The sequence below is a fragment of the Eleutherodactylus coqui genome, chromosome 10, assembly GCF_035609145.1.
Source record: "Eleutherodactylus coqui strain aEleCoq1 chromosome 10, aEleCoq1.hap1, whole genome shotgun sequence".
NCBI classification, from domain to species: domain Eukaryota; kingdom Metazoa; phylum Chordata; class Amphibia; order Anura; family Eleutherodactylidae; genus Eleutherodactylus; species Eleutherodactylus coqui.
In genome coordinates, this window is record NC_089846.1 from 55,840,737 (window position 1) to 55,865,605 (window position 24,869).

A 24,869-nucleotide genomic window follows, 5' to 3' on the forward strand; every position below is an offset into this window, starting at 1 on the left:
ACCGGAAAACGAACGCATCTGGAATTAATTAGACTAATTAGCCATTTGAAACGGAGCGTCTTTACTTGCCAAGCGCAAATGAACATGTGGGCGCAAAAAGTACAGTAACGACGCCGATGCGCACCCAAAAAAAAAAGTTCGTTCTGCAAATACGCAGCCCTCAGGCGCGCACAAATACGCAGACGTCCGTGAAAAGGGGGCTTAAAAGTCACATTTTAAAATTGCTGTTATGTGTAATTGTTCACAAGATGCGCCCTGACCGCCACCACATACTCCGGTGGCCACCAGGTGACCCGTAGTCAGACATCCTTCCGGCAATGGAGAATATGGTGGCTAGAAATTTGCTACTTTTGCAGAACTGCAAAGCGGCCCCTCAAAATGAATCTTGTGGGTCCCTGGACACCCAGCCGGACGCGGGTTGCATGTTCTCCCCGCCACTGGGTGGATTTAGAGGGTAAAAACCGATGATATCATCTAATCCCAGAATATGTCTGCACTAAACACATGAGCAAAATAAATGAAGCCTGCAGTATGACAACCGCCCAGCATGTAAAATAGAAGCTCTAATGTGATTGGCTGCTGAGGCGCCTCCGTCTTCCCCTGACTACTAGCTGAGAGGTCAGCGACTGAGCGCGCGTGCAGCTACAGCCACTCACGGCTCCACAGAGCGTCACGTGACAGCCGCCGACTGCTCAAGCTAATATGCGCTCGGCGTATTAGTCGGCGGACACGTGATGCTGACGCCAGTCACGTGACGCGTGTGACGTCCTCCTTATATCCTGACAAGAGAAGCAGGAGCTCCCACAGCCGGTGAGTGCCGGGGCGGACGGCTCGCTGCAGCTGCACGCCGCCCATGATCCGGCACAGCCACATCGAGGCACACGGTGCTAAGAATCCCCACAGTGCAGGCATGGGGGCTGCGTGGCACTATTAGGGCACCCGCACACCCGTGTGTTTGTTGGCATGTGAAGATAAGGAAGATGGAACAGTACCTCTGGATAGGCCAATAGGTGGCGCTGCAGAGGTAGTGTGCCATCTTCCTTATTTGCATATCTTACCCAGAGGAGCATGCTTGGCTCCGTTGCGGTGAGCGTATTTGCGCCCGTGTGTTGAAGCCCTTAGCGCCGCTCTCACACTGGCGTTTTGGTTATCTTTTGTAACGTATTATGCAGCACTAGACCACCATTTATTTCAGTGGCGTCTCACACACCAGTGTTTTTGCGCCGCGTCCTATATGCGCACAGAATCGCACGCAGCGCGTCATTTTAGTTCAGTGTGTATTTTACTATATCGCCCATTGAAATGAATGGTGTCCATTAATACAGTACATCCACTACTGCATGCATAAGGCCGCTCTCACCCCCTGAGTACTTAGATGCTGAGCTTCCTACTGACAGCGACCTCTAAGGGGTTAAAGGGGTTGTCCCGCGGCAGCAAGTGGGTCTATACACTTCTGTATGGCCATATTAATGCACTTTGTAATGTACATTGTGCATTAATTATGAGCCATACAGAAGTTATAAGAAGTTTTTCACTTACCTGCTCCGTTGCTGGCGTCCTCGTTTCCATGGAGCCGACTAATTTTCAGCGTCTAAGCTCCAAATTAGACGCGCTTGCGCAGTCCGGTCTTCTTCTTTTCTCAATGGGGCCGCTCGTGCCGGAGATCAGCTCCGTGTAGCTCCGCCCCGTCACGTGCCGATTCCAGCCAATCAGGAGGCTGGAATCGGCAATGGACCGCACAGAAGCCCTGCGGTCCACCGAGGGAGAAGATCCCGGCGGCCATCTTCAACCGGTAAGTAAGAAGTCACCGGAGCGCGGGGATTCAGGTAAGCGCTGTGCGGTTTGTTTTTTTTAAGTCCCTGCATCGGGTTTGTCTCGCGCCGAACGGGGGGGCTGTTGAAAAAAAAAAAAAAAACGTTTCGGCGCGGGACAACCCCTTTAAATGCTGGGATTAGAGTCCTCTCCGATCCTGGCCGTTACAGTGGGTGCCTGGCTGTCAGTCACAGCTGGCTCCCGTGCCAGTCAGTGCCAGGTGCTCTAGGGGCGGGATAGATTTCCAAGTCGGGACACCCCCAGGACATCACTGAATATGGTCTGATGGGCAACAATGAAGTGGGGGTTCCTGGAAGCCCCCTGGCTAATATTACTATGTGGATTGTGGCTTTCTGAGTCCTCAATGGCCCTATAAAGGTTCCCGATATGTTAGCCACGATCATCCGATTGACACGGATGATAAAGAACTCGGGCTGAAACCGCTTCAGTGTAAACCTCCATGGCAGACGTTCTATGATCTAGGTGCCGAATACTAGCGTTACTAGAGCTTACCTCCGTGTGATAGGTAAGCTCTCCATCTCACTCCTAGAAGGCAGTGATTGGGATATCAGCTCGCCAGTCCCACTTCTCTGTTACATCAGTGGCATATCCCATAACGGCTGGCACAGGCCTCTGCAGAGGACCCTGGAGAGTCATGGCCATGTTGACGAGGCTCGGAGGAGGCTCTTATCTCTGTGTCTACCTCCATGCAGTGCCCAGTGAAGGCTGCTAGGTTGGAGTCCTAGCATATGCGGGGGAACTGCACTATTACTCATGGCGCACCACAGGATCGATTCCCGTAGAGAGTAATGTTGTTCATCATGATCAGCCGGGCGATATAATTGTCCCGGGTCATTCCGACCTGATTTTTTGCAAAAATCACCATAAATGATTTTACAAATAAAAGTCAGGGAAAGCGGTTGTGTGTTTTCGATGACTGTGGCTCAGCTCTTGCCTTCAAATCCATCTAGGATGACATCTGCTTGGACTTTGAAAAACTCCATCCAGATGTTGCCCTTGGTCAGATTTGAACCTACAGCCTCCAGCACTGCAAATCAGCAGCTCTAACAGCTGAGCCACCATACTTGTCTGTTCTGCAGCAGCCGCTTATCCATCACGGTGCCAGATTTTTTTTTTAAAAGTTTAAAATAAACATTAAAATTTTTTTTTCTTGCGTACGAAATAAATATAATTCTTATCGCCACATTTATAAAAAAAAAAATCACAATTATTAAAATATTGCATAATTTATTCCACCTGCAGAACACCATAAGAAAAAAATACGCAATTCCAGAACTGTCCTTTTTTTTGGACACCCATTCTCCTAAAAAAAACAATGGAATTGTACGGCTTCTATTGACGTTCATGGAAGCAGTCTCTGCGGATGCCCAATGATAGTCTATGGGCATATTGAAGTGCGGCTCGGGATCATCCGTGTGTGTGACCCACATGGATTCCGCAACTCAGTTATGCCCGTGGACATGAGGCCGAACTGCTGAATGTAAATTGGCTGGAGAGCTGAGAAGCTGGAAATACTTTTGCTTTATTGATTTTGCATCGATTTTCACAAAATGCAGTGAGGAAAGCTGAAGGGTTTGTAGCCGTCTTCTATCGTCTAACTATTTGTATTTATGTATCTCCAGCTCTTCGATGGACAGTGAGATTCAGAGGGACGGACGCATTTTAGATCTGGTCGATGACGCTTGGAAAGAAGATAAATTGCCCTATGAAGATGTTACTATTCCGCTGGTAGGAGAAACTTTCACAAAGAGCTTTCTTTGTATTAGGACTCATTCATGCCGGTGTAAATACACAGCGTATTATGCAGTGCATGAAACCCATTCATTATCTATTGGCTTATTGGTCAGCCTTCTGCAACAGCGGGGATGGGTGAGAAAACCGGTCTCTGCTGTTAACCCCTTAGATCCCATGATTATTGTTGATCGTGGCATGCAAAGAGTTCACAGAGGGAGGGCACTCCCCCTATGACCTCATTGGCCCTCCGCTATTTAATCGCAGAGGGCCGATGGGTCACCCTGGCATCCTGGTCTGACCTGGCCTATGATCACTATTGGTATCACCGTTGGTATCATCACATCCATAGTGACCTGATCAATAAATGGAACACACTTTTTTATCCTGCATGGAAAATACTGTGAAAAAAGAAAAAAAAAAGCTGAAAAACAGTCAAAATGCTTTTTTAGTTCAATATTGCCTCCCAAAGTACACAAAACCACAGCTCGTCACAAGACAACTAACCCTCACAGTGGTCCGTCGATGGAAAAATAAAACATTTTTGAAACTTTGAATGCAGAAATGCAAACAAAATGTTTTCAAAATAATGTTTTTTTTTCTATTGTGCAAAAGAGGAAAAACCTAAAAAAAATATATATATTATTTTGGTATTGTTGTAATCGTACCAAGCCACAGAAAAAATGTACCATGTAATTTATGCTATATGATTAACCCTGTAAAAAGAAAAAAAAAGATACATAAAAATGGTACCAATAAAAACTACAGTTCGCCACGCAAAGAACAAGCCCTTATATGGCCATGTTAACGAAAAAATGAAAACGTTATGTCTTTTGGAAAGTGGAGATGAAAATTCCCAAGAAATCATTGCATCCAAAATAGCCATGTCACTAAGGGGTTAAAGAAGAACTGTAATGTCCTCATGTCAGCGAAACCAACTGCAAGCTATTTGCAGCCACGGCTCAGCTGACCAATGATTTCTATCCATTGTTCTTACTGACCTCCATTCCCCTTGTATGGGCTCTTCTAAGATTCGGCTCACAGCACTATGAATTTGTCAAGCTAGTGCTCCCCACTGTTTACTGTCAATCAAGTATGACCATTGACAGTAACCTCTTGGGACCACCCACTTGACACATTCACAGCCCTGGGAACAAGGTAAAAGAGGAGCCAGTACAGGGGAGTGGAGGGGAGTATAAACAAAAGAAAGAGTTAGAGTCAGCAGGTCTGCAGTTGCAAATTTTTGCAGCTGGCCCCTTGATATGAGTACATGACATGTCCTTTTTAACCCCTTAGTGACCGCCTTAGAGTGTTTTTACGTCCTGCAGCTGCAGGACGTGTATGGAAGAAGACTGTGCTGCAACCTCCCTCCATACATCGCAGGTGTCAGCTGTTTCATACAGTTAACCCCCACGGGCAACAGCCCTGACAAGCCACACGTCCGATCAGGGCTGTTAACCCCTTTAAATGGCCAGAACGATGTTCAGGGGGCCCATAGCCCCTCCACCAAACCGCGATGAGATCGCTGGGAACTGTGCGGGTGTGATCACAGACTGGGGCGTTCTGAAAAGCCCCAGGGCTGTCTTGGCAGTATGCTTATCAAGCCATCCCCATAGGGTGGCCTGATAGACTGCCTGTCAGATTGTAGTATGATTTAATGCTATGGCATTACATCATACTGCAGGAGTGATCAAAGCATCGCATGTTGTGGTCCCATAGGAGGGCTAAAAGAAAATGTAAAAATAAGAATAATTAGGTTTTTTACTAGTTATTAAAAAAAATAAAGTTAAAAAAACCAACCCTTTTGCCAAATTTACAAAAAAAGGAAAATATAAAAAATAAAACAAAAATACATATTCGGTATTGCTGCGTCCGTAAAAGTCCGATCTATCAAAGTAATACATTGTTTACCCCGCACGGTGAACATCGTCCGCAAAAAACAAATGAATGCCAGAAATGCACTTATTTGGTCACCCTTTCTCCAGGAAAAAATGTAATGAAAAGTGCTCAAAAAGTGTTATGTATTCTAAAATGGTACCAATGGAAATGACAGGACGTACCGCACAAAATGAGCCCTCACACAATTATGTCGACGAAAAAATTAAAAAGGTATTGTGTGCAGAAGGTGGAGATAGTAAATAATTAAAAAAATTAAATATTAGAGATGAGCGAATGTACTCGTTTTGAGTAATTACTCGATCGAGCACTGCGATTTTCGAGTACTTCAGTACTCGGGTGAAAAGATTCGGGGGGCGCCGGGGAACGGGGGGAGGCGTGGCGGCGCGGGGGGTAGCAGTGGGGAACAGGGGGGAGCCCTCTCTCTCTCCCTCTCCCCCCCGCTCACCCACGGCACCCCCCGAATCTTTTCACCCGAGTATGGAAGTACTCGAAAATCACGGTACTCGGGCGAAAAAGGGGCGTGGCCGAGTAGGTTCGCTCATCTCTATTAAATATCTTAAATTTAATTTAATTTAAAATACAAGTAGTACAGCAAATTAAAAAAAAAGTTTGGTATGGTAGTAATCATACCAACCCATAGAATAAAGTTATCAGGTCATTTTTGTTGTAGTTTGTGCGCCGTAGAAACAAGACGCACCGAAAGATGGCGGAATGTTGTTTTTTTTTTTTCCATTTCTCTCCACTTAGATTTTTTTAATCGTTTTTCAGTACATTATATGGTTCATAAATAGTAACGCTGAAAAATACAACTCACCCTGCAAAACACAAGCCCTCATGCAGCGACGTCGATGGATAAATAAAGGAGTTATGATTTTTTATAAGGGGGGGGAGGAAAAAACGGGAATAGAAAAAAAACAAAAAAAGCTTGAGCACTAAGGGGTTAAGGGTAGTTTTACACCTAGTGTTTTTTTTTTTAAAAAAAAACCAAGGTGCAGTGTTTTTCCCAGCGTTTTTGGCCGCCCAAAATGTCTAGCTCTTCTGTCAATAGAAGATTATGAAATGCACCACTAGCATTGCCATTTTTGTGGATATTTTACTCTCATTGGTTGCATTTGTGGTCTACAGTATTTCTTGCCAAATGTAGCATGCTTCAGTTTTGGTGTTGTGTTTTTTTTTTTCATGTGTTTTCTGATAAACTTCTCCATAGGAAAAAAGAAAACGCCTGAAAAAATTACGCATGTGTATAAAATAAAGACCATTGAAAAAAAAACCCAAACTAATGAATTCGTTGTGTTTTTACAAGTTTTCATAAAACTCCACAAAAAAACTGCATGAAGGAAGCCTACATGTAAAGGTTGTCAGGCTTGTGCTGTGGGACACCGAATATCTTCTTCTTCTTTATTTCCCTTACAGAATGAGCTCCCAGAGCCTGAACAGGATAACGGTGGAGTGATGGAGTCGGTCAAGGAGCAGGAAATGAAGTGGGCAGATCTGGCACTGCAGTACCTGCATGAAAACATACCGCTGTCAGGGAATTAACATTGTTCTCGTGCTGTCATAGTGGTGCCTTTTGAGTTTATTTCATTAACTATTTTTGTGGCGGAGAAGCATTTCTTACTGTGACGAAGTGTAACTTATTTCATGTAAAAGTATGAATGTTAATGGCCCGAATGTAAGCATTAAACAGATAAGGGAAAAACAATTTTTGTCATGTATTATTTGCATTTTTTAACATAATATATACTATATGTGCGCAACATATAACTAGACCTACAAAACATTCTGGAAATAGGGTGGAGTAATTGTGACATCAAAAGCTTAAAATTTACTGGAAAAATACATCCTGAGGGGATTGGATAAGATAAGCCCAGGTGACATATAGCAGATGTGGTTATGGGCTAAACAAGATGATTGGAAATAGTGGGCAAATATCAATGCTTAAAGGGGTTGTCCCGCGCCGAAACGGGTTTTTTTTTTTTTTTAACCCCCCCCCGTTCGGCGCGAGACAACCCCGATGCAGGGGTTAAAAAAACAAACCGCTCAGCGCTTACCTGAATCCCGGCGGTCCGGCGTCTTCATACTTACCTGCTGAAGATGGCCGCCGGGGTCTGCTCCCTCCGTGGACCGCAGCTCTTCTGTGTGGTCCATTGCCGATTCCAGCCTCCTGATTGGCTGGAATCGGCACGTGACGGGGCGGAGCTACACGGAGCCGGCATTCTGCACGAGCGGCTCCATTGAAGAGAGCAGAAGACCCGGACTGCGCAAGCGCGGCTAATTTGGCCATCGGAGGGCGAAAATTAGTCGGCTCCATGGGAACGAGGACGCCAGCAACGGAGCAGGTAAGTATAAAACTTTTTATAACTTCTGTATGGCTCATAATTAATGCACAATGTACATTACAAAGTGCATTAATTTGGCCATACAGAAGTGTATAGACCCACTTGCTGCCGCGGGACAACCCCTTTAAAGGAGAAGGTGGTGACAGAAGGACTAATGTGGGAGCCTTTTTTCAAAGTACTAATGACCACTTGTCCGTGAGTGAGTGAATTACATGCTCCGCCTCTGATCACATGATGGCAACGTCATCACAGGTCTTTCATCAAGTGAGTGAGTTACATGCTCTGCTCCTGATCACATGACAGTGATGTCATCACAGGTCCTTCATCCCAGCCACGATTTCACCTCATCGAGCAGCTAAATCACCGGAGCTCTGAGCTCCGCCCCTGATCATATGACGGTTACGTCATTACAGGTTGTACAATATTTTGACCAACTCCAACAGTCATCACAGGTCCTTTAGTGAGTTACATGTGATGATGTCATTCACTATAATATAAGTCACGCATCGTGCCATCAGAAGCACTGGTACTATAAATAATAATAACTAGTAGTGTCTAAATGGAAGAGGGCCTGAGGGATCAGAATGACTGACAGGGTGGGGAGGATATTTCATGGGGGAAAGGTGACTAATTAAAGCAGTGTTTGCCAACTCCAGTCCCCAGGGACCTCCAACAGGTCATGTTTTCAGGATTTCCTCAGTATTGCACAGGTGATGTAATTATTGTCGGGGCCTCAGACATCGCCACAGGGGTTCTTACTATAGGATATCCTGAAAACATGACCTGTTGGGGGCTCTGAGAAATGGAGTTGGGAAACACTGAATTAAAGAGTACCTAAGGGCTAATGGGTTAAATAATGACAGTAACGACAGGAACTTTTTTTCTTTAGTGTCTCGAGTCTGTTACTAACACCAACGTCACTTATTCCAGGATGGTTACAGAAAAAAACCTTGGTTTTGGCCATGGTAGTGTGTCCAGAAGTACTGTGTTTTAGAAAGCCATTGGTGGAGTAGGATCTGAGTTTATGTATACAGTGCTGTAGGGCCGGGGTGGTGCGCCCAACAAATTGTAAGTGGCAGGGAAATTCTAACATAAATAACAAAGCTCGAGGAGCAATTAAGAAAGGATTCGATCGGGAAACATTCTTTCGTGACGTGGCTAGTGAAACGCCTTCTCTTATTGCAGATATTGGTGCAGCATTTGCCACAACGGTAGCACCTTATAAGCTGAGGAAATAGATGGCAGCTAGACAGTCTCACATCTAATTTGAGTTTACTGGGAGCTAATCTTGACTTCAGTCTTTGTGTTAATCTGAACGTAATTTGTGATTAAGGTGGGATGTGGTCAGACCGGTAGGGGTCCCGTAGTAGGATGGGCCAATGTTTTTCCAAAATAGTTCATACTTCTGCATAGCATGGGTTATAGGGGGTTACAAAATTGTGCCTGTAGCTATCGCAGGTATATGGTCTTGGTTTACAGTGGTAGGGAGTGACCTCTAGCTCTATTACGGGCTATGTTAACCATGGGTATTCCTTTTGGATGAACCTTTCTTTTTGGATCTTACTCTGAATGTCATAGTCCTTGATTTTGGTACAGATGCATTCAATATGTTTAAACTGACCGTAAAGAATATTCCTTTTCTATGTTATATGATGGATTCTTGTGAATTGAAGACAGTTGTTGCCATCCACCGGTTTCCAAGTCCCCATTGATGGTTGGTGTGTGATCTGTGCACTAGGTGGAGAAACGTCCTCTGGATAGAGATTGTGGGATCAGTGTCTAATGGAATATAATCTCTGTCCCTTAAGATCCGTATTGCTTCCTGAATGTAGGAGGATTTGCCCTGTAAAACGATACCTGCACACTTATCTGCACTGCAGATGATCAAGCCAGGATCATTTTGTAGTGAGTCAAGCGTTAAATAACCTTGACTTGGTCATCAAATATCTAGATCCGTTTCTAGGACCTGAGGATGGTAGAGTCATAACCGAAGCATATTTTTAACTGGTGGATGGCAACAGCTTTCTTCACTTCAGAAGTGCCCATATTATTAAATGGAAAAGGAATATTCTGTATGGTCATATTAACCCCATAGTGACCATCAATACACCTTTTCACGGCAGTCACTAATTGGGCTTTAAAGCTGCACCCACATCTTTTTAAGGCAGTGGCTTTGCTGACTACTGACAGCTAAACTCCTGCTCTAACAGCCAGGATAGAAACCTCAAATATTGGCAGTTTAATCCCTTACATGCCACAATCAATAGCAACTATAACATGGGAAGGGGGCTCTCTGTCACTCATCGGCACCCCCACAGTGCGATTGCAAGGTTCTAATGGGTCCCCATGGCAGCCAGAAGCCTGACAAGGCCTCCATGTCTGCATGTAGCTCAGCCTATTAGACCCTGCCTCCCGAAGTCTAATAAGGTGTTCTCATAAGCTTTGTAGAATGTTTAAAAAAGGAACATATAATAGGTATTACTGCATTCGTAACGACCCAAATAATGAAAATATTTTATCTTGCATAGTGCAAATAATTTTAAAAAGTAATGCCGGAATTGCTATTTTTCTTTTGTTTGCCTCCCAAAAAATGTGATAAAAAGCAGTCCAAAAGTCAGATGTACCTTAAAATGGTACCAATAAAAGCTACAATTCTTTCCACAAAAAAAAAACCAAGCCCTCATCTAGCTCCATTGCTGGAATAATAAAAATTGCAGATTCAATTGTTTTTCTTGAAAAAAATGTTTCTTATTGAGCAAAAGAAAAAAAACCAAAATAAACTTGGGATCACAGTAATCGTGCTGATCCAGATAAGAAAGTTATTATTTTTTTTTCTTCACCTCCCTCTCCAAAAAAATGTAATAAAAGTTGTACAACATATTATATGTACCCCAGAGTGGTGCGGTTACAATATACACTCGTCCCAAAATAAAACAAACCCTCATTCAGCCATGTCAATGAGTTATGGCTCTTGCCTTTGATCAGTGGGAATCCCAAGTGGTGGACGCCAACCGATCAACTATTGATGTCTTATCCTGAGAAGAGGTCATCCATAGTAAAAGTCCTGAAATACCCCTTTAAGAAAAGCTAGAGTTTAGGGTCAGTTATTTTCAGTTTGTTATTATCTGTGCACCGTCTATCATCCTCATCATCTGTGCTATTATCACTAGAGATGAGCGAGCGTACTTGCTAAGGCAAATTACTCGAGCGAGTATTGCCATTTTCGCCGGCCTCCGAATCTTTTGGGACGAGCGGACATGTACTCGAAAATGGCAATACTCGCTAGAGTTATTTGCCTTAGCGAGTATGCTCGCTCATCTCTAATTATCACCTTTCTATTCCTGTCATTGATTAGTCAGTTCTTATTCTTGCATTTTTGTTACCTACTAGTATTGACACAAACTTCATATTATTGCTAATTCGACTGTCCTGTTACATAATATTGCCCTACTGTAAGTCCTGGAGGTATATGAGTACTGTGATATACCGTTAGTAACTGAGAAAAAAGACTGCTATAGGTGAAGTTCAGTTCTGCTATCTTGTGTCTAGCCGGTGTTGTTACACTTCCTGTATCTTCTCCAATTCACATGTGAGATCAGAATGAAGACTGTCTAGACAGATCTTAAAGAAGAACTGTCGAGTACTTCATGGTTCCCTAGTGGTCTCACTCATAACATGTCTCCCTGAAAGTAAGACCTACGCCTAAAACAAGACCAACCCTGATTTTCGGAGAGGGTGGGGGTTTGAAATATAAGCCCTACCCTGAAAATAAGCTCTAGCTACACTATGTGAAAAAAAACAAAACAATACTTACCTAGCAGGCGCCATCCGAGTCCCTCCCGCTGGTCTCTGCAGTTCCGGACAGGCTGACTTGCAGTTCCCCCACGCCCACGACAGAACGTTGCTTGCTGGTAACAGGGTTTGCAAACTCCGCTTCCAGCAAGCGATTGCTCTGATTGGTTCTTGTCAGCTGCTGCTCAGCCAATCACTGTGGCGCTCGATGAACCAATCACAGCCATTCATTGCTGTGGTGCTCGAGAACCAATCAGAGCAATCGCTTGCTGTAGGCAGGGTTTACAAACCTAGATACTGATTGAACAATCTCTTCTTATGCACAGTAATACGGAGACTCAGTAGCTGCACTCTTTTGTGTAAGAAAATAAGAGGAAGAACTTTTCATTTTTCTTTGTTAGAAGAGAAACAAATTCAGATGTGAGAACACTGGGCACTTGGAATCAACTCTCCTCAGATTTCCCCGAGACATGGAGACCCAACCCACCTTCTCTAAGCCTCATACTTTCAGGCTTGGAAAAGACAAAAAAAGAAGCTGTGCTTTTTAGCCAACTTCATAATATTGAATCCCTTGCTATGCAGTGGGATTACATAGAATGTATATCTGACCCCTTTGAGGGAGATTCAGATGTCTTCTTCATTGTGAAGTTCAATTGCTCTGAATACACCTTGAAGTTGGGTGGGAATCAAATGTTTCTTCCTCAGAAAGGGGTAAGTGGAATGATTGACAAATGTCTAGAGAAGGGGTGGGTTGGTAAGATGCCTCTGTCAGCTTTTCTCTCATAGATGAGCAAGTTAGGATTCCTCTGAAGTTAGGGAACTCGCTCAGCTGGTATTCTGGTAAACCTTACTTAATGAGGTTCCCCACTGTGGATAGCTTTGAGTACCTATTTTGATCCATTTTCCTGGTATTCTGCTGATGAATTTCACTAATATCACTCTGAAATTGAACTAGCGTTTGAACCTCTCATGCTTAAAATTCTGCCCCTCGTAAATACTTTCTGGAGCAGTGGGAATCCATTTTTGAGATTAATACATGTAGCGCTTTTTATACTGACCGCTTGGGATCATTTAAGGCATATGTCAGGGGTACATTCTTCCTAGCTATCATGGACCTCAAAAAGAGCCATACGCATCAGAAGTTGGGGGGGGGCAAAAGATAAATAATACACTGAAGATGAGAAGTCCTATAGTTTGTAAAACTCTAGACTGTACCAAGCTTCTTTATCTTCCTCAGCCCAGATAAGGCTGTTTTTTCTAAGGCTGGGTTCCCACGGGACAGAAATCTCGCAGAATGATCGCAGTGGGACCGCAAGGAAATTCCGCAAGATTTACCATAGCGGAAAGGCTACTTCAAAACCCGCGCCATTTGGTGCGGGTTTGAAGCGGCTTTTCTGCCTGTATTCCACTGGAAAATCTCTCCCAATAGAGAGAAAAGAGTCCGCAGCGGAGATGGTGATACAATTGACATGTCGCGGACTTGAATTCTGCGCCACATGTCAGTTTCTGCGTGCTTGTCCTCAGCGGACTGTCGACAGAGTGTGAATGAGATTTTTGCAAATCTCGTCCACTTTTGCTGCTTAGTCTTAAGTTTAAAATTGCATCAGAATTTCCGCTGCAGTTCCGCCCCATGTGAACCCAGCCTAAGCATTCTTATTATGAGCTTGGGGAGAAATATGAATATTTTGTACTTGTTACCAGGGGTTTCATGAACCTCCAGTGCTTATATAGAATAGAACAGCCAAATCACCAGTCATAGAGTTTTATAAGGTCTATGCTAAAAACTTATCCCCATTCCTGTTAACTTATTTAACTCTGCTTTTGACTTCTTAGAATTATCTAACTGCATGAGAGAAGCCATGATCATGGTAATGCATCCTCGCAAGGACCCAACACTTTGGGGCTAACATTGCTCTTTTTCCCTCCTCCAAGCTGGCATTAAGGTACTCGCCAAATTTCTGGCCAGGAGACTAAATCCCATTATACTCTATCTTAACCATTCAAATCAATCAGGCTTTATGCTTGACAAATCCACAGCCCAAAACCTACAGAAATTGTTCACCAATGTCCAAGCTACACACTCAGAGGTAGGTTCCAGAGTCAATTTATCCCAAGATGTCACAAAGGTGTTCAACTCCATTGAATGGAGATTTATTTTTGGTTGTTGTTGTTAGCCCTTTAGTCATTCACGACCCTCGGTGACCCTAAAGGCTCCCTCCCTCCTTGTTTTTCGGTTTTGCGCTGCTTTTTTCAGTTGTGTGATATCCATGCCAGTATCAGCTCTGACAGTATCAGCCATCATGTTCTTTGGTGGCCGGGTATTCTTTTGCCACTGATCTTTCTAACCATTATAGATTTTTCTAGAGACTCTGCTCACATTACATGGCCAAAATCCATGAGTCTGAACCGGTCATCTTGCCCTCCAGTGATACATCGGGTCTTATATGATTCAGGACTTCGCTGTTTGTTGCTCTCGCAGTTCAGAGTATACGCAGCAGCTATCGCCAGCACCACAGCTCAAACGCATCAATCCTCCTCCTATCAGCTTTTTTCGCAGTCCAGCTTTCACACCCATACATGACTATGGGGAGTACGGTGGTTTGCATTATCCTGTGTTTAGTTGCTGTACCCATATCTTCAACTACTGATCTCAGTATTTCCTGTATAATTTTGCGTAGTGAACTGTAGTTTTTATTGGTACCATTTTTATGTATGTTTTTTTTTCTTTTTACAGCGTTAATGTAGCATAATGTAGCATAAATTACATGATACATTTTTTTGTGTGGGTTGGTACGATTACAACAATACAAAAATAATATATATATTTTTTAGGTTTTTCCACTTTTGCACAATAGAAAAAAACTTTTTTTTTGAATTTTTTTGTTGTTGTATATTTGTCTATGTGCATTCAAATTTACATAAATGTTTTATTTTTCCATTGACGGACTACAGTTACTTCCCATTTTTGCCTTTGATTGTGCTGTTGCGTGCCAAGAAAGATTTTTGGGCCATCTTGACCTGTGAGAATAGGCCTCGCATATGGCCTTTCATGGCTTCTGCTTCAGGGCTCAGTCAAACGGGCGCATCGGCACCCGTACACTAGCGCCAATGCGCCCGTGTGACTGAGCCATTACTGCAGAAAGAAGACGGCCGTACTTGAAGACGCACGTCTCTCTGCAGCGCTGATGAAAGAACACATGACCGGCAATGAAGCCGGTCACATGTTCTTTCCTCCGGCGCTGCAGAGAGACGTCCGTCTTCAGGTACGGCCGTCTGCCCGATGCGCCCGTGTGACTGAGCCCTCAAGTTGTTTGCAACGCTCATTCCAGTCCATTTCCTATTCTTTCCTTGCCACTTCCTGAAAATCGGTATTTAGTTGTCGAACTTCTTCTTTGTTGCCGGCCGCCTTTGCTGCTCTTCTCTTATTGGCTATTCTGAGGGTTTGCTCGGACAACCAATAGCGTTGTTTTTCCTGCTTATAGGTGAGATGAATACTGGCTGTTTCTATAACTGTGGACTGTGTATCGTGCCATAGTTCCTATGGATGCTTTTCTGATGTGTTAAGCAGTTCAAATCTGTTTGCTACCTCAATAGTGTATGATTGGGGGTTTTTAGAGGTGTCGAATTTTCTCAATAGAGCACCTTTCTTAATGCTATGGAATTTGATCTTGATCTTAGCTGCAAGGAGTTATTGATCAGTGCCGCAATCAGGGCCAGGAAAGGTTTTTATTTCAACGACTGAACTTCACCATCGATGATTACACAGGACATAATCAATCTGTTTTCGATGGAGGCATTGGGAGATGTCCACGTGTACAATCGACGTTTAAGTTGCATAAACCATGTGTGTGTTATCCTGAGACGATTTTCTTGGCAGAACCGTACCAGGTGACCACCGGCTTCATTTCTTTCACCAAGCCCAAGTCTTCCTGTGATGGTTGCTTCTGGCTGGCTGCCAACTTTAAAATTGAAGTCACCCATAATGTAAATGATGTCCTTCTTTGGCACTTTGTTTAGAGTTTTCTGGATGTTGGCATGAAAATCTTCAATGGTTTCCTCGTCAGTATTAGTCGTTGGGGCATAGACCTGTAATATTGAGATGTTCACTGGTTTACTATGTATCCGGATAGCAATGATATGGTCGCTGATTGTTCTAAAACTTTCTACTGCCTTTGAGGTCTGCTTGTTTGTAATAAAGGCTACTCCATTTCTCTTGATTCCCTTGTGTCCTGCATAGTGCAATGTGAAGTAATTAGATTGAAAATATCCATTACCTGTCCAGTGTAATTTGCTAATTCCAAGAATATCAATGTTAAAGGGGTTGTCCCACCGTGCATAATGGCTCTATATACTTCTGTATGGCTATTACAAAGCACTTTGTAATATAATGTGTGCTTTGTAAATACGCCATACAGAAGATATATACTTACTAGAGATGAGCGAACGTACTCGTCCGAGCTTGATATTCGTGCGAATATTAGGGTGTTCGGGATGCTCGTTACTCGTAACGAGTACCACGCGGTGTTCTGGTTACTTTCAGTTTCCTCTCTGAGACGTTAGTGCGCTTTTCTGGCCAATTGAAAGACAGGGAAGGCATTACAACTTCCCCCTGTGACGTTCATGCCCTATACCACCCCCCTGCTGTGAGTGGCTGGGGAGATCTGATGTCACCCGAGTATAAAAATCGGCCCCTCCCGCGGCTCGGCTCAGATGCCTTGTGAGTTAGCTGAGGGAAAGTGCTGCTGCTGGTGCTGCTGTAGGGAGAGCGTTAGGAGTTAGTGTAGGCTTCAAGAACCCCAACGGTCCTTCTCAGGGCCACATCTAATAGTGTGCAGTACTGTGTTAGCACTGTATTTTTTTTTTTTTTTTTTTCAAAATTGGATCTGCAGAGCATTGCGCCCTGCAATAGGGACAGAAGTGGTGGTTAGGCAGGGAGAGTGTTAGCAGTGAGTGTAGGCTTCAAGAACCCCAACGGTCCTTTCTAGGGCCACATCTATCCGTGTGCAGTACTGTCCAGGCTGCTGTTAGCAGTGTTGCATTTTTATTTTTTTTTCTCAAAACCGGCTGTGCAGACCATTGCACCCGGCATTAATACTACAGGGATAGAATTGTGTAGGCAGGGCCAGAAGACATACATTATTTATTGAATAGACGCAGTGTGGCTTTTCCTTTGAAAAACAAGGGAAAAAATTCTATTTTGCCTGCCTCTGACAGTCCTCAGGGCTCTGGGTACGTGTGTGCTGCGTGCAGAACGTTAAAAAAAATCAGACGCAGCCAGCTACGTTTTACTGCAGGCTTGCGCCAATTTTTTTCCTGCATGGGAAACCCCTGATCTGCTGTAGCGAATAACTTTGCATCACTGCAGTTCTGTGACACATTTGCAGGGCCACAACACAGTTATTAAACTTAGTAGTATTCATTGAATACACGCAGTGTGGCTTGTCCTTTGAAAAACAAGGGAAAAAATTCTATTTTGGCTGCAGGCTTGCGCCAATTTTTTTCCTGCATGGGAAATCCCTGATCTGCTGTAGCGAATAACTTTGCATCACTGCAGTTCTGTGACACATTTGCAGGGCCACAACACAGTTATTAAACTTAGTAGTATTCATTGAATACACGCAGTGTGGCTTGTCCTTTGAAAAACAAGGGAAAAAATTCTATTTTGGCTGCAGGCTTGCGCCAATTTTTTTCCTGCCTGGGAAATCAAATCACTGGTAATACACCATGCTGAGGGGTAGGGGTAGGCCTATAGGACGTGGACGCGGGCGAGGACGCGGAGGCCCAAGTCAGGGTGTGGGCACAGGCCGAGCCAGTGCGGTGGCCAGGGGTAGAGGCAGGGCCAGACCGAATAATCCACCAACTGTTTCCCAAAGCGCCCCCTCGCGCCATGCCACCCTGCACAGGTCAAGGTGCTCTACGGTGTGGCAGTTTTTCACAGAGACGCCTGACGACCGACGAACAGTGGTGTGCAACCTTTGTCGCGCCAAGATCAGCTGGGGAGGCACCACCAACAGCATGCGCAGGCATATGATGGCCAAGCACCCCACAAGGTGGGACGATGCCCGTTCACCGCCTCCGGTTTGCACCACTGCCTCTCCCCCTGTGCCCCAACCTGCTACTGAGATCCAACCCCCCTCTGAGGACACAGGCACTACCGTCTCCTGGCCTGCACCCACACCCTCACCTCCGCTGCCCTCGGCCCCATCCAGCAATGTCTCTCAGCGTAGCGTCCAGACGTCGCTAGCGCCACAGTTTGAGCGCAAGTACGACGCCACGCACCCGCACGCTCAAGCGTTAAACGTGCACATTGCAAAATTGATCAGCCTAGAGATGCTGCCGTATAGGCTTGTGGAAACGGAGGCTTTCAAAAGCATGATGGCGGCGGCGGCCCCGCGCTACTCGGTTCCCAGTCGCCACTACTTTTCCCGATGTGCCGTCCCAGGCCTGCACGACCACGTCTCCCGCAACATTGTACGCGCCCTCACCAACGTGGTTACTGCCAAGGTCCACTTAACAACGGACACGTGGACAAGCACAGGCGGGCAGGGCCACTATATCTCCCTGACGGCACATTGGGTGAATTTAGTGGAGGCTGGGACCGAGTCAGAGCCTGGGACCGCTCATGTCCTACCCACCCCCAGAATTGCGGGCCCCAGCTCGGTGGTGGTATCTGCGGGGGTGTATGCTTCCTCCACTAAACCACCCTCCTCCTACGCAACCTCTGTCTCGCAATCAAGATGTGTCAGCAGCAGCACGTCGCCAGCAGTCGGTGTCACGCGGCGTGGCAGCACAGCGGTTGGCAAGCGTCAGCAGGCCGTGCTGAAACTACTCAGCTTAGGAGAGAAGAGGCACACGGCCCACGAACTGCTGCAGGGTCTGACAGAGCAGACCGACCGCTGGCTTGCGCCGCTGAGCCTCCAACCGGGCATGGTCGTGTGTGACAACGGCCGTAAGCTGGTGGCGGCTCTGCAGCTTGGCAGCCTCACGCACGTGCCATGCCTGGCCCATGTGTTTAATTTGGTGGTTCAGCGCTTTCTGAAAAGCTACCCCCACTTGTCATACCTGCTCGGAAAGGTGCGCCGGATCTGCGTACATTTCCGCAAATCCCACACGCACGCTGCCACCCTGCGGACCCTGCAACATCGGTTTAATCTGCCAGTGCACCGACTGCTGTGCGACGTGCCCACACAGTGGAACTCTACGCTCCACATGTTGGCCAGACTCTATGAGCAGCGTAGAGCTATAGTGAAATACCAACTCCAACTTGCGCTGCGCAGTGGGAGTAAGCCTCCTCAATTATTTACAGAAGAGTGGGCCTGGTTGGCAGCCATCTGCCAGGTCCTTGGAAAATTTGAGGAGTCTACCCAGGTGGTGAGCGGCGATGCTGCAATCATTAGCGTCACCATTCCTCTGCTATGCATCTTGAGAAGTTCCCTGCAAAGCATAAAGGCAGACGCTTTGCACTCGGAAACAGAGCCGGGGGAAGACAGTATGTCGCTGGATAGTCAGAGCACCCTCCTGTCTATATCTCAGCGCGTTCAGGAGGAGGAGGAGGAGGAGGAGCATGAGGAGGAGGGGGAAGAGACAGCTTGGCCCACTGCTGACGGTACCCATGCTGCTTGCCTGTCATCCTTTCAGCGTGTATGGCCTGAGGAGGAGGAAGAGGAGGAGGAGGAGGATCCTGAAAGTGATCTTCCTAGTGAAGACAGCCATGTGTTGCGTACAGGTACCCTGGCACACATGGCTGACTTCATGTTAGGATGCCTTTCTCGTGACCCTCGCGTTACACTCATTCTGGCCACTACGGATTACTGGGTGTACACACTGCTCGATCCACGGTATAAGGAGAGCCTTTGCACTCTCATTCCCGAAGAGGAAAGGGGTTCGAGAATGATGCTATACCACAGGGCGCTGGTGGACAAACTGATGGTAAACTTCCCATCCGACAGCGCTAGTGGCAGAAGGCGCAGTTCCGAGGGCCAGGTAGCAGGGGAGGCGCAGAGATCAGGCAGCATGTACAGCGCAGGCAGGGGAACATTCTCCAAGGCCTTTGCCAGCTTTATGGCTCCCCAGCAAGACTGTGTCACCGCTCCCCAGTCAAGGCTGAGTCGGCGGGAGCACTGTAAAAGGATGGTGAGGGAGTACGTAGCCGATCGCACGACCGTCCTCCGTGACGCCTCTGCCACCTACAACTACTGGGTGTCGAAGCTGGACACGTGGCCTGAACTCGCGCTGTATGCCCTGGAGGTGCTTGCTTGTCCTGCGGTTAGCGTCTTGTCAGAGAGTGTGTTTAGTGTGGCTGGGGGAATCATCACGGATAAGCGTACCCACCTGTCAACCGACAGTGCCGACAGGCTTACACTCATCAAGATGAACAAAGCCTGGATTTCCCCAGACCTCTCTTCTCCACCAGCGGACAGCAGCGATACCTAAGCAATACGTAGGCTGCACCCGCGGATGGAAGCATCGTTCTCTCTCACCATCCAAAACGGGGACATTTCTGCTTCATCAATCTGTGTCTAATATTCCTCCTCCTCCTCCTGCTCCTCCTCCTGAAACCTCACGTAATCACGCCGAACAGGCAATTTTTCTTAGGGCCACAAGGCTCACTCATATAATTTTTCTAAACAATTTTTATACGTTTCAATGCTCTTAAAAGCGTTGAAACTTTAACTTGAACCAATTTTTCGTTAAACTGGGCTGCCTCTAGGCCTAGTTACCACTTAAGCCACATTAACCAAAGCGATTAATGGGTTTCACCTGCCCTCTTGGTTGGCCATGGCCAATTTTTTGGATGTACATTAGTACTGTTGATACAGCAATTTTTGTGGGCCCTCGCCTACAGTGTAATCAAATGAATTTTTAGCCCACCTGCATTACAGCTGACGTTACATCCGCTGTGTTGGGCAATGCAATGGGATATATTTATGTACCGCCGGTGGCTTCCTGGCACCCACCCATGCTGTGGGTCCACAGAGAATTATAAATGCATCTGTTTCCACATCTAAAGAACCCCAGTCTGACTGGGGCATGCAGTGTGGGCCGAAGCCCACCTGCATTAAGCACGACATTACTACCTCAGCTGTGTTGGGCAATGCAATGGGATATTTTTATGTACCGCCGGTGGGTTCCAGGGAGCCACCCATGCTGTCGGTCCACAGGGACTTCACAATAGGGAGTTGTACCTGCCTGTGTCTATGAATTAAAAGCCGCGGTCTGACTGGGGCATGCAGACACCTTGACAGAATGAATAGTGTGTGGCACATAGGTTCCCCATTGCTATGCCCACGTGTGCAGCTCCTGATGGCGGTGGCACAGGATTATATTTCTCATTGCTTCTGTACAGCATTGTGGGCTATCGCCCCGCCCCTTTTAAAGAGGGTCGCTGCCTAGCCGTGCCAACCCTCTGCAGTGTGTGCCTGCTTTTCCTCTGGCAGACGCACTTATAAATAGACATGAGTGTGGCGTGGCATGAGGGCAGCTGAAGGCTGGGCAGGGACAGTTTGGTGTGCGCTGTGGACACTGGGTCGTGGGGGGGGGGGTTGGTCAGCATGTAACCCAGGAGAAGTGGCAGCGGAGTGTCATGCAGGCAGTGATTGTGCTTTGTTGGAGGTAGTGTGGTGCTTAGCTAAGGTATGCATTGCTAATGAGGGCTTTTCAGAAGTAAAAGTTGTTGGGGGGGGGGGGCACTCTTGCCGGTATTGTGGCTTAATAGTGGGACCTGTGAACTTGAGATGCAGCCCAACATGTAGCCCCTCGCCTGCCCTATCCGTTGCTGTGTCGTTCCCATCATTTTCTTGAATTGCCCAGATTTTCACACATGAAAACCTTAGCGAGCATCGGCGAAATACAAAAATGCTCGGGTCGCCCATTGACTTCAATGGGGTTCGTTACTCGAAACGAACCCTCGAGCATCGTGAAAATTTCGTCCCGAGTAACGAGCACCCGAGCATTTTGGTGCTCGCTCATCTCTAATACTTACCTGATCCGTGCCCGACCCTATATTTACCTGTCTGCTGCCGTGGATACTACCATTCCAGTCAGTCAGTCTTCTCCCATCAGTCGCACAGGCGCAGTAGTTCTTCCTGGCTGGTCAGGTCCTTGTGAACGCGCCTGATGCAGGCGCATGCGCAGTCTTCTCCTTTTCCATGGCAACAGCTTCCCCTGGCTCCGGCAGAAGAAGTGGAGTATCTTCCCCCGGCGGACCTTCCTTCTTGGTAAGTCACTGGGAGGGGGGGTGGGGTTGGGGTAAAGGCGCCGGCTTATCACTGGTCTGGGTAAGGGGGTGGATGTGTCCCGGGCTGTCAGTGGTCTGGGGGAGGGGGCAAGTGCCGCGCTGTCACCGGTCTCCGGAGGGAGGTGGGGTTGTCAGTGGTCGGGCTGTATATCACCGAGCGACCGGGGGGGGGGGGGGGGGCGTCGGATTGTGCGGGGGCCGCAGTATCACCTAGCGACCGGCAGGGGGGGGAGGTTGCGGGAGCCGGGCAGTCACTTTGTGCCGGGGTGTAGGGGGAGGAGGCGGGTGCTAGGCAGTCACATAGCACCGGGGGTGGGGGCGGGAGCTGCGGTGTCACTGGTCGGGGCAAGGGGGAGGGTCCCGTCATGACACTGGTCTGGAGGGGGGTGGCATGCACCAGGCTGTCATTGCTCTTTTTGGGGGGGGTTGCGGGTGCTGGCATGCCATTGGTCTGAAAGGGGGGGTGGGTGCCGGGCTGTCACAGGTCCTACGGCTGGCGGGGGTGGGTGTGCTGTCACATAGACTTCTTGCGGTGGGGGTGGGTGTGCAGTCACATAGACTTCTGGCGGAGGTGGGTGTGCGGTCACATAGACTTCTGGCAGAGGTGGGTGTGCGGTCACATAGACTTCTGCCGGGGGTGGATGCAAGAGTGCACTTTGGGGGGCGGACTGTGGGAGGGCATTGTGGGGGGGACTGTGGGAGAGCATTGTGGCGGGTGACACTGGAGGGAGGAACTGTGGTGGGGGCATTGTGGGGGGTGCACTGTGGAGGGGCATGTGTGTGGTAGGGGCACTGAGGGGGTGTACTGTGGAGGGCACTGTGGGGAGGTCATTGTGGGGGGGTGCACTGTGTGTGGGCACTTTGGGGGTGCATTGTGTGTGGACACTGAAGGGGGGACTGTTGGGGGGGCGCACTGGAGGAGGGGTACTGTGGAGGGGGCACTGTGAGGGGGGCATGTGTGTGGGTACTGGAGGGGGCACTGTGTGTGGGCACTGTGAGGGGGGGGGCATGTGTGTCTGTGTCATGCTTGGTGCTACTTTCACTTTCAATAAGCAGAGGATCGCGATCCTCTGCTTATTGAAAGTGCTGCTACAGATCAGGATCTCTTGCTACTACGGTGACAGCTGTAGCAGAAGATTCCTTCATCTCCCCAGCATGTCCCCTCTTCACTGGACACTGGGACACTGCTGTCACAGTGTCCAGTGATGAGGGGACATGCCGGGGAGATGAAGGAATCTCCTGCTAACAGCTGTCACAGCAGTAGCAGGAGATTGCACTGCTCTGTCATTGCTTTGAATGGAGCCGCCGGCTGCCGGCTCCATTCAAAGCAGTGAAGCGTGCATGACGCCGGTCCTCCAGTCATGTGACCGGCATCATCGGGAGCGCGCACGCTGAGGAGAGAGAGGCAGCAGTGCATGATGGGAACTACCCAGCGGCGCCATCTTTAAAAAGTTCTTCAGGCAAGCTTTATAAGGGGAGGAAAAGGAATAAAAAGGTGAGGAAAATATCATTTTTTATGGGAAAGGCTGTTGTGTGTGATGCTTCTACTCTACAGGGCATTCATGGGGAAAAAAAAATTAGTTTGGGGGGCGGGACAACCCCTTTAAGTCTTGTCATTTCGCGTTTTACAATGTTCAATTTCCCTAGACTCATGCCACGCACATTCTATGTTGCTAGTATGTCAGCTTTGGTACAGCGCAGTTCTTTCCTTTCATCATGAGGTGCATCAGCAGCTGGGCTTTTGGAAGGCTTTCCCCCAGTTGCGTCATGAGGAAAACATTGACTACTTGTACTCAGATCTTGCTCTTCCCCAGTCGCATTTAGAGAATCCTTTGGCCTGGGGGACCTGCCATCGCATACCATATCTGAATCATTTGAGAGCTCTTTCATAGGGTTTCCAAGGCAAAGTTTTTACAGGGTAGGTCGCCAGGTCTTTCCCTAACCCTTCCCATTTATCCGGGCTTGGGACCGGTGTAAATGGATGACTCCTACACAGCTGGGTTCTACATTTATATAAATAGTAAAAAGATTAAAACTGAAAGTGTTTGCCCTTTAAGAAGTAACGCAGAAAGAATTGTAGAGGGTGATGAGGAGAAAGAAAATCTATTAAATTGTTTTTTCTCCAATGAGTTCACAGAAGAAAATGAAATGTCAGGTGAAATGCAGAGTGATTATTCTAAACTCTCCATTAAATGTCACTGGCTCCAAGCCCGTGATCCCCTATGTTCAGGCGGAACCCCAACTGCCTTCTCTTCAGCAGGCTGAGGGGGCCCAAAACACTGGTTCTCTTCTGTTCAGCAGATCTGGTGAGAAGCAGTGAGGTCCAATTTTCAGCTAGGTAAGAAAAAAAAACAGTGGTGTACTCACCTTTAGCACAGCTCTCCTGGAAGGCGCTCCAGACCACTTGTTCATCTTCATTCCTTTCCTGCCTTCCAAGGTCAGCATGGTACAGGGGTACGTGCCGTGACACATAACTGCAGCTGGCCAATCACTAGCCTCAGCCAGCAATAGGCTGGATACGTATCTCCGTACTGCGCTGAAACCAGAAGGGAAGAAAGGAATGAAGATGGCCAAGCTGTCTGGAGTGGCATCCAAGAGTGCTGTGGAGTAGGTGAGTATACTTTTGGTTTTTTTTTTAACTAGCAGAGTGGGCAGCCTTATTCTTGGGGCAGAAAAGCCAGTACTAAGAACTTTGGACGCAGAAAAAACAGCATTATTGATTACAGGGCCAGGAAAGTTGGCATTAATAATAATGGGAGCAGAAAAGGTGGAATTATTTAATAACGGGACAGAAACAGTGGCATTATTATTTAGAGGGGCAGAAGAAGCGGTATTAGTAATTATGGGAGCGGTAAAAGTGGCATTATTAATAACAAGCACAGGAAAGGTGGCATTATTAATAATGAGGGCAGAAAAGGTGACATTTAGAGGGGCAGAAAATACATCATTATTAGTACTGTAATGAGGCAGTTACCTGCAGGGGGACCAAAGTTTGCATTTTTACCTACAAGGGCAGATGTGGTGGCCTTATCTATGAC

General features: G+C 47.0%; 1 protein-coding gene and 1 pseudogene across 1 annotated transcript; one reads left to right on the forward strand and one right to left on the reverse strand.

Annotated features, from left to right (window-relative positions):
- The first annotated feature begins 732 nt into the window (after positions 1–732).
- ANAPC13 (anaphase promoting complex subunit 13) lies at positions 733–7,165 on the forward strand. The gene is made up of 3 exons (XM_066581030.1): positions 733–810; positions 3,456–3,561; positions 6,877–7,165. Exons 2-3 carry the CDS (start codon positions 3,463–3,465, stop codon positions 7,000–7,002), a joined length of 225 nt encoding a protein of 74 aa, XP_066437127.1. The 5' UTR covers positions 733–810; positions 3,456–3,462; the 3' UTR covers positions 7,003–7,165.
- A 2,547-nt stretch (positions 7,166–9,712) lies between these two features.
- Positions 9,713–23,694, reverse strand: LOC136581050 (craniofacial development protein 2-like; annotated as a pseudogene).
- Between the last annotated feature and the right edge of the window lie 1,175 nt (positions 23,695–24,869).

Coding starts and splice junctions, on each gene's coding strand:
- ANAPC13 (XM_066581030.1), top strand. CDS start 3,463: ATGGACAGTGAGATTCAGAGGGACGGACGCATTTTAGATCTGGTCGAT. Junction 3,562..6,876: donor AAGATGTTACTATTCCGCTG/GTAGGAGAAACT, acceptor TTTCCCTTACAG/AATGAGCTCCCAGAGCCTGA.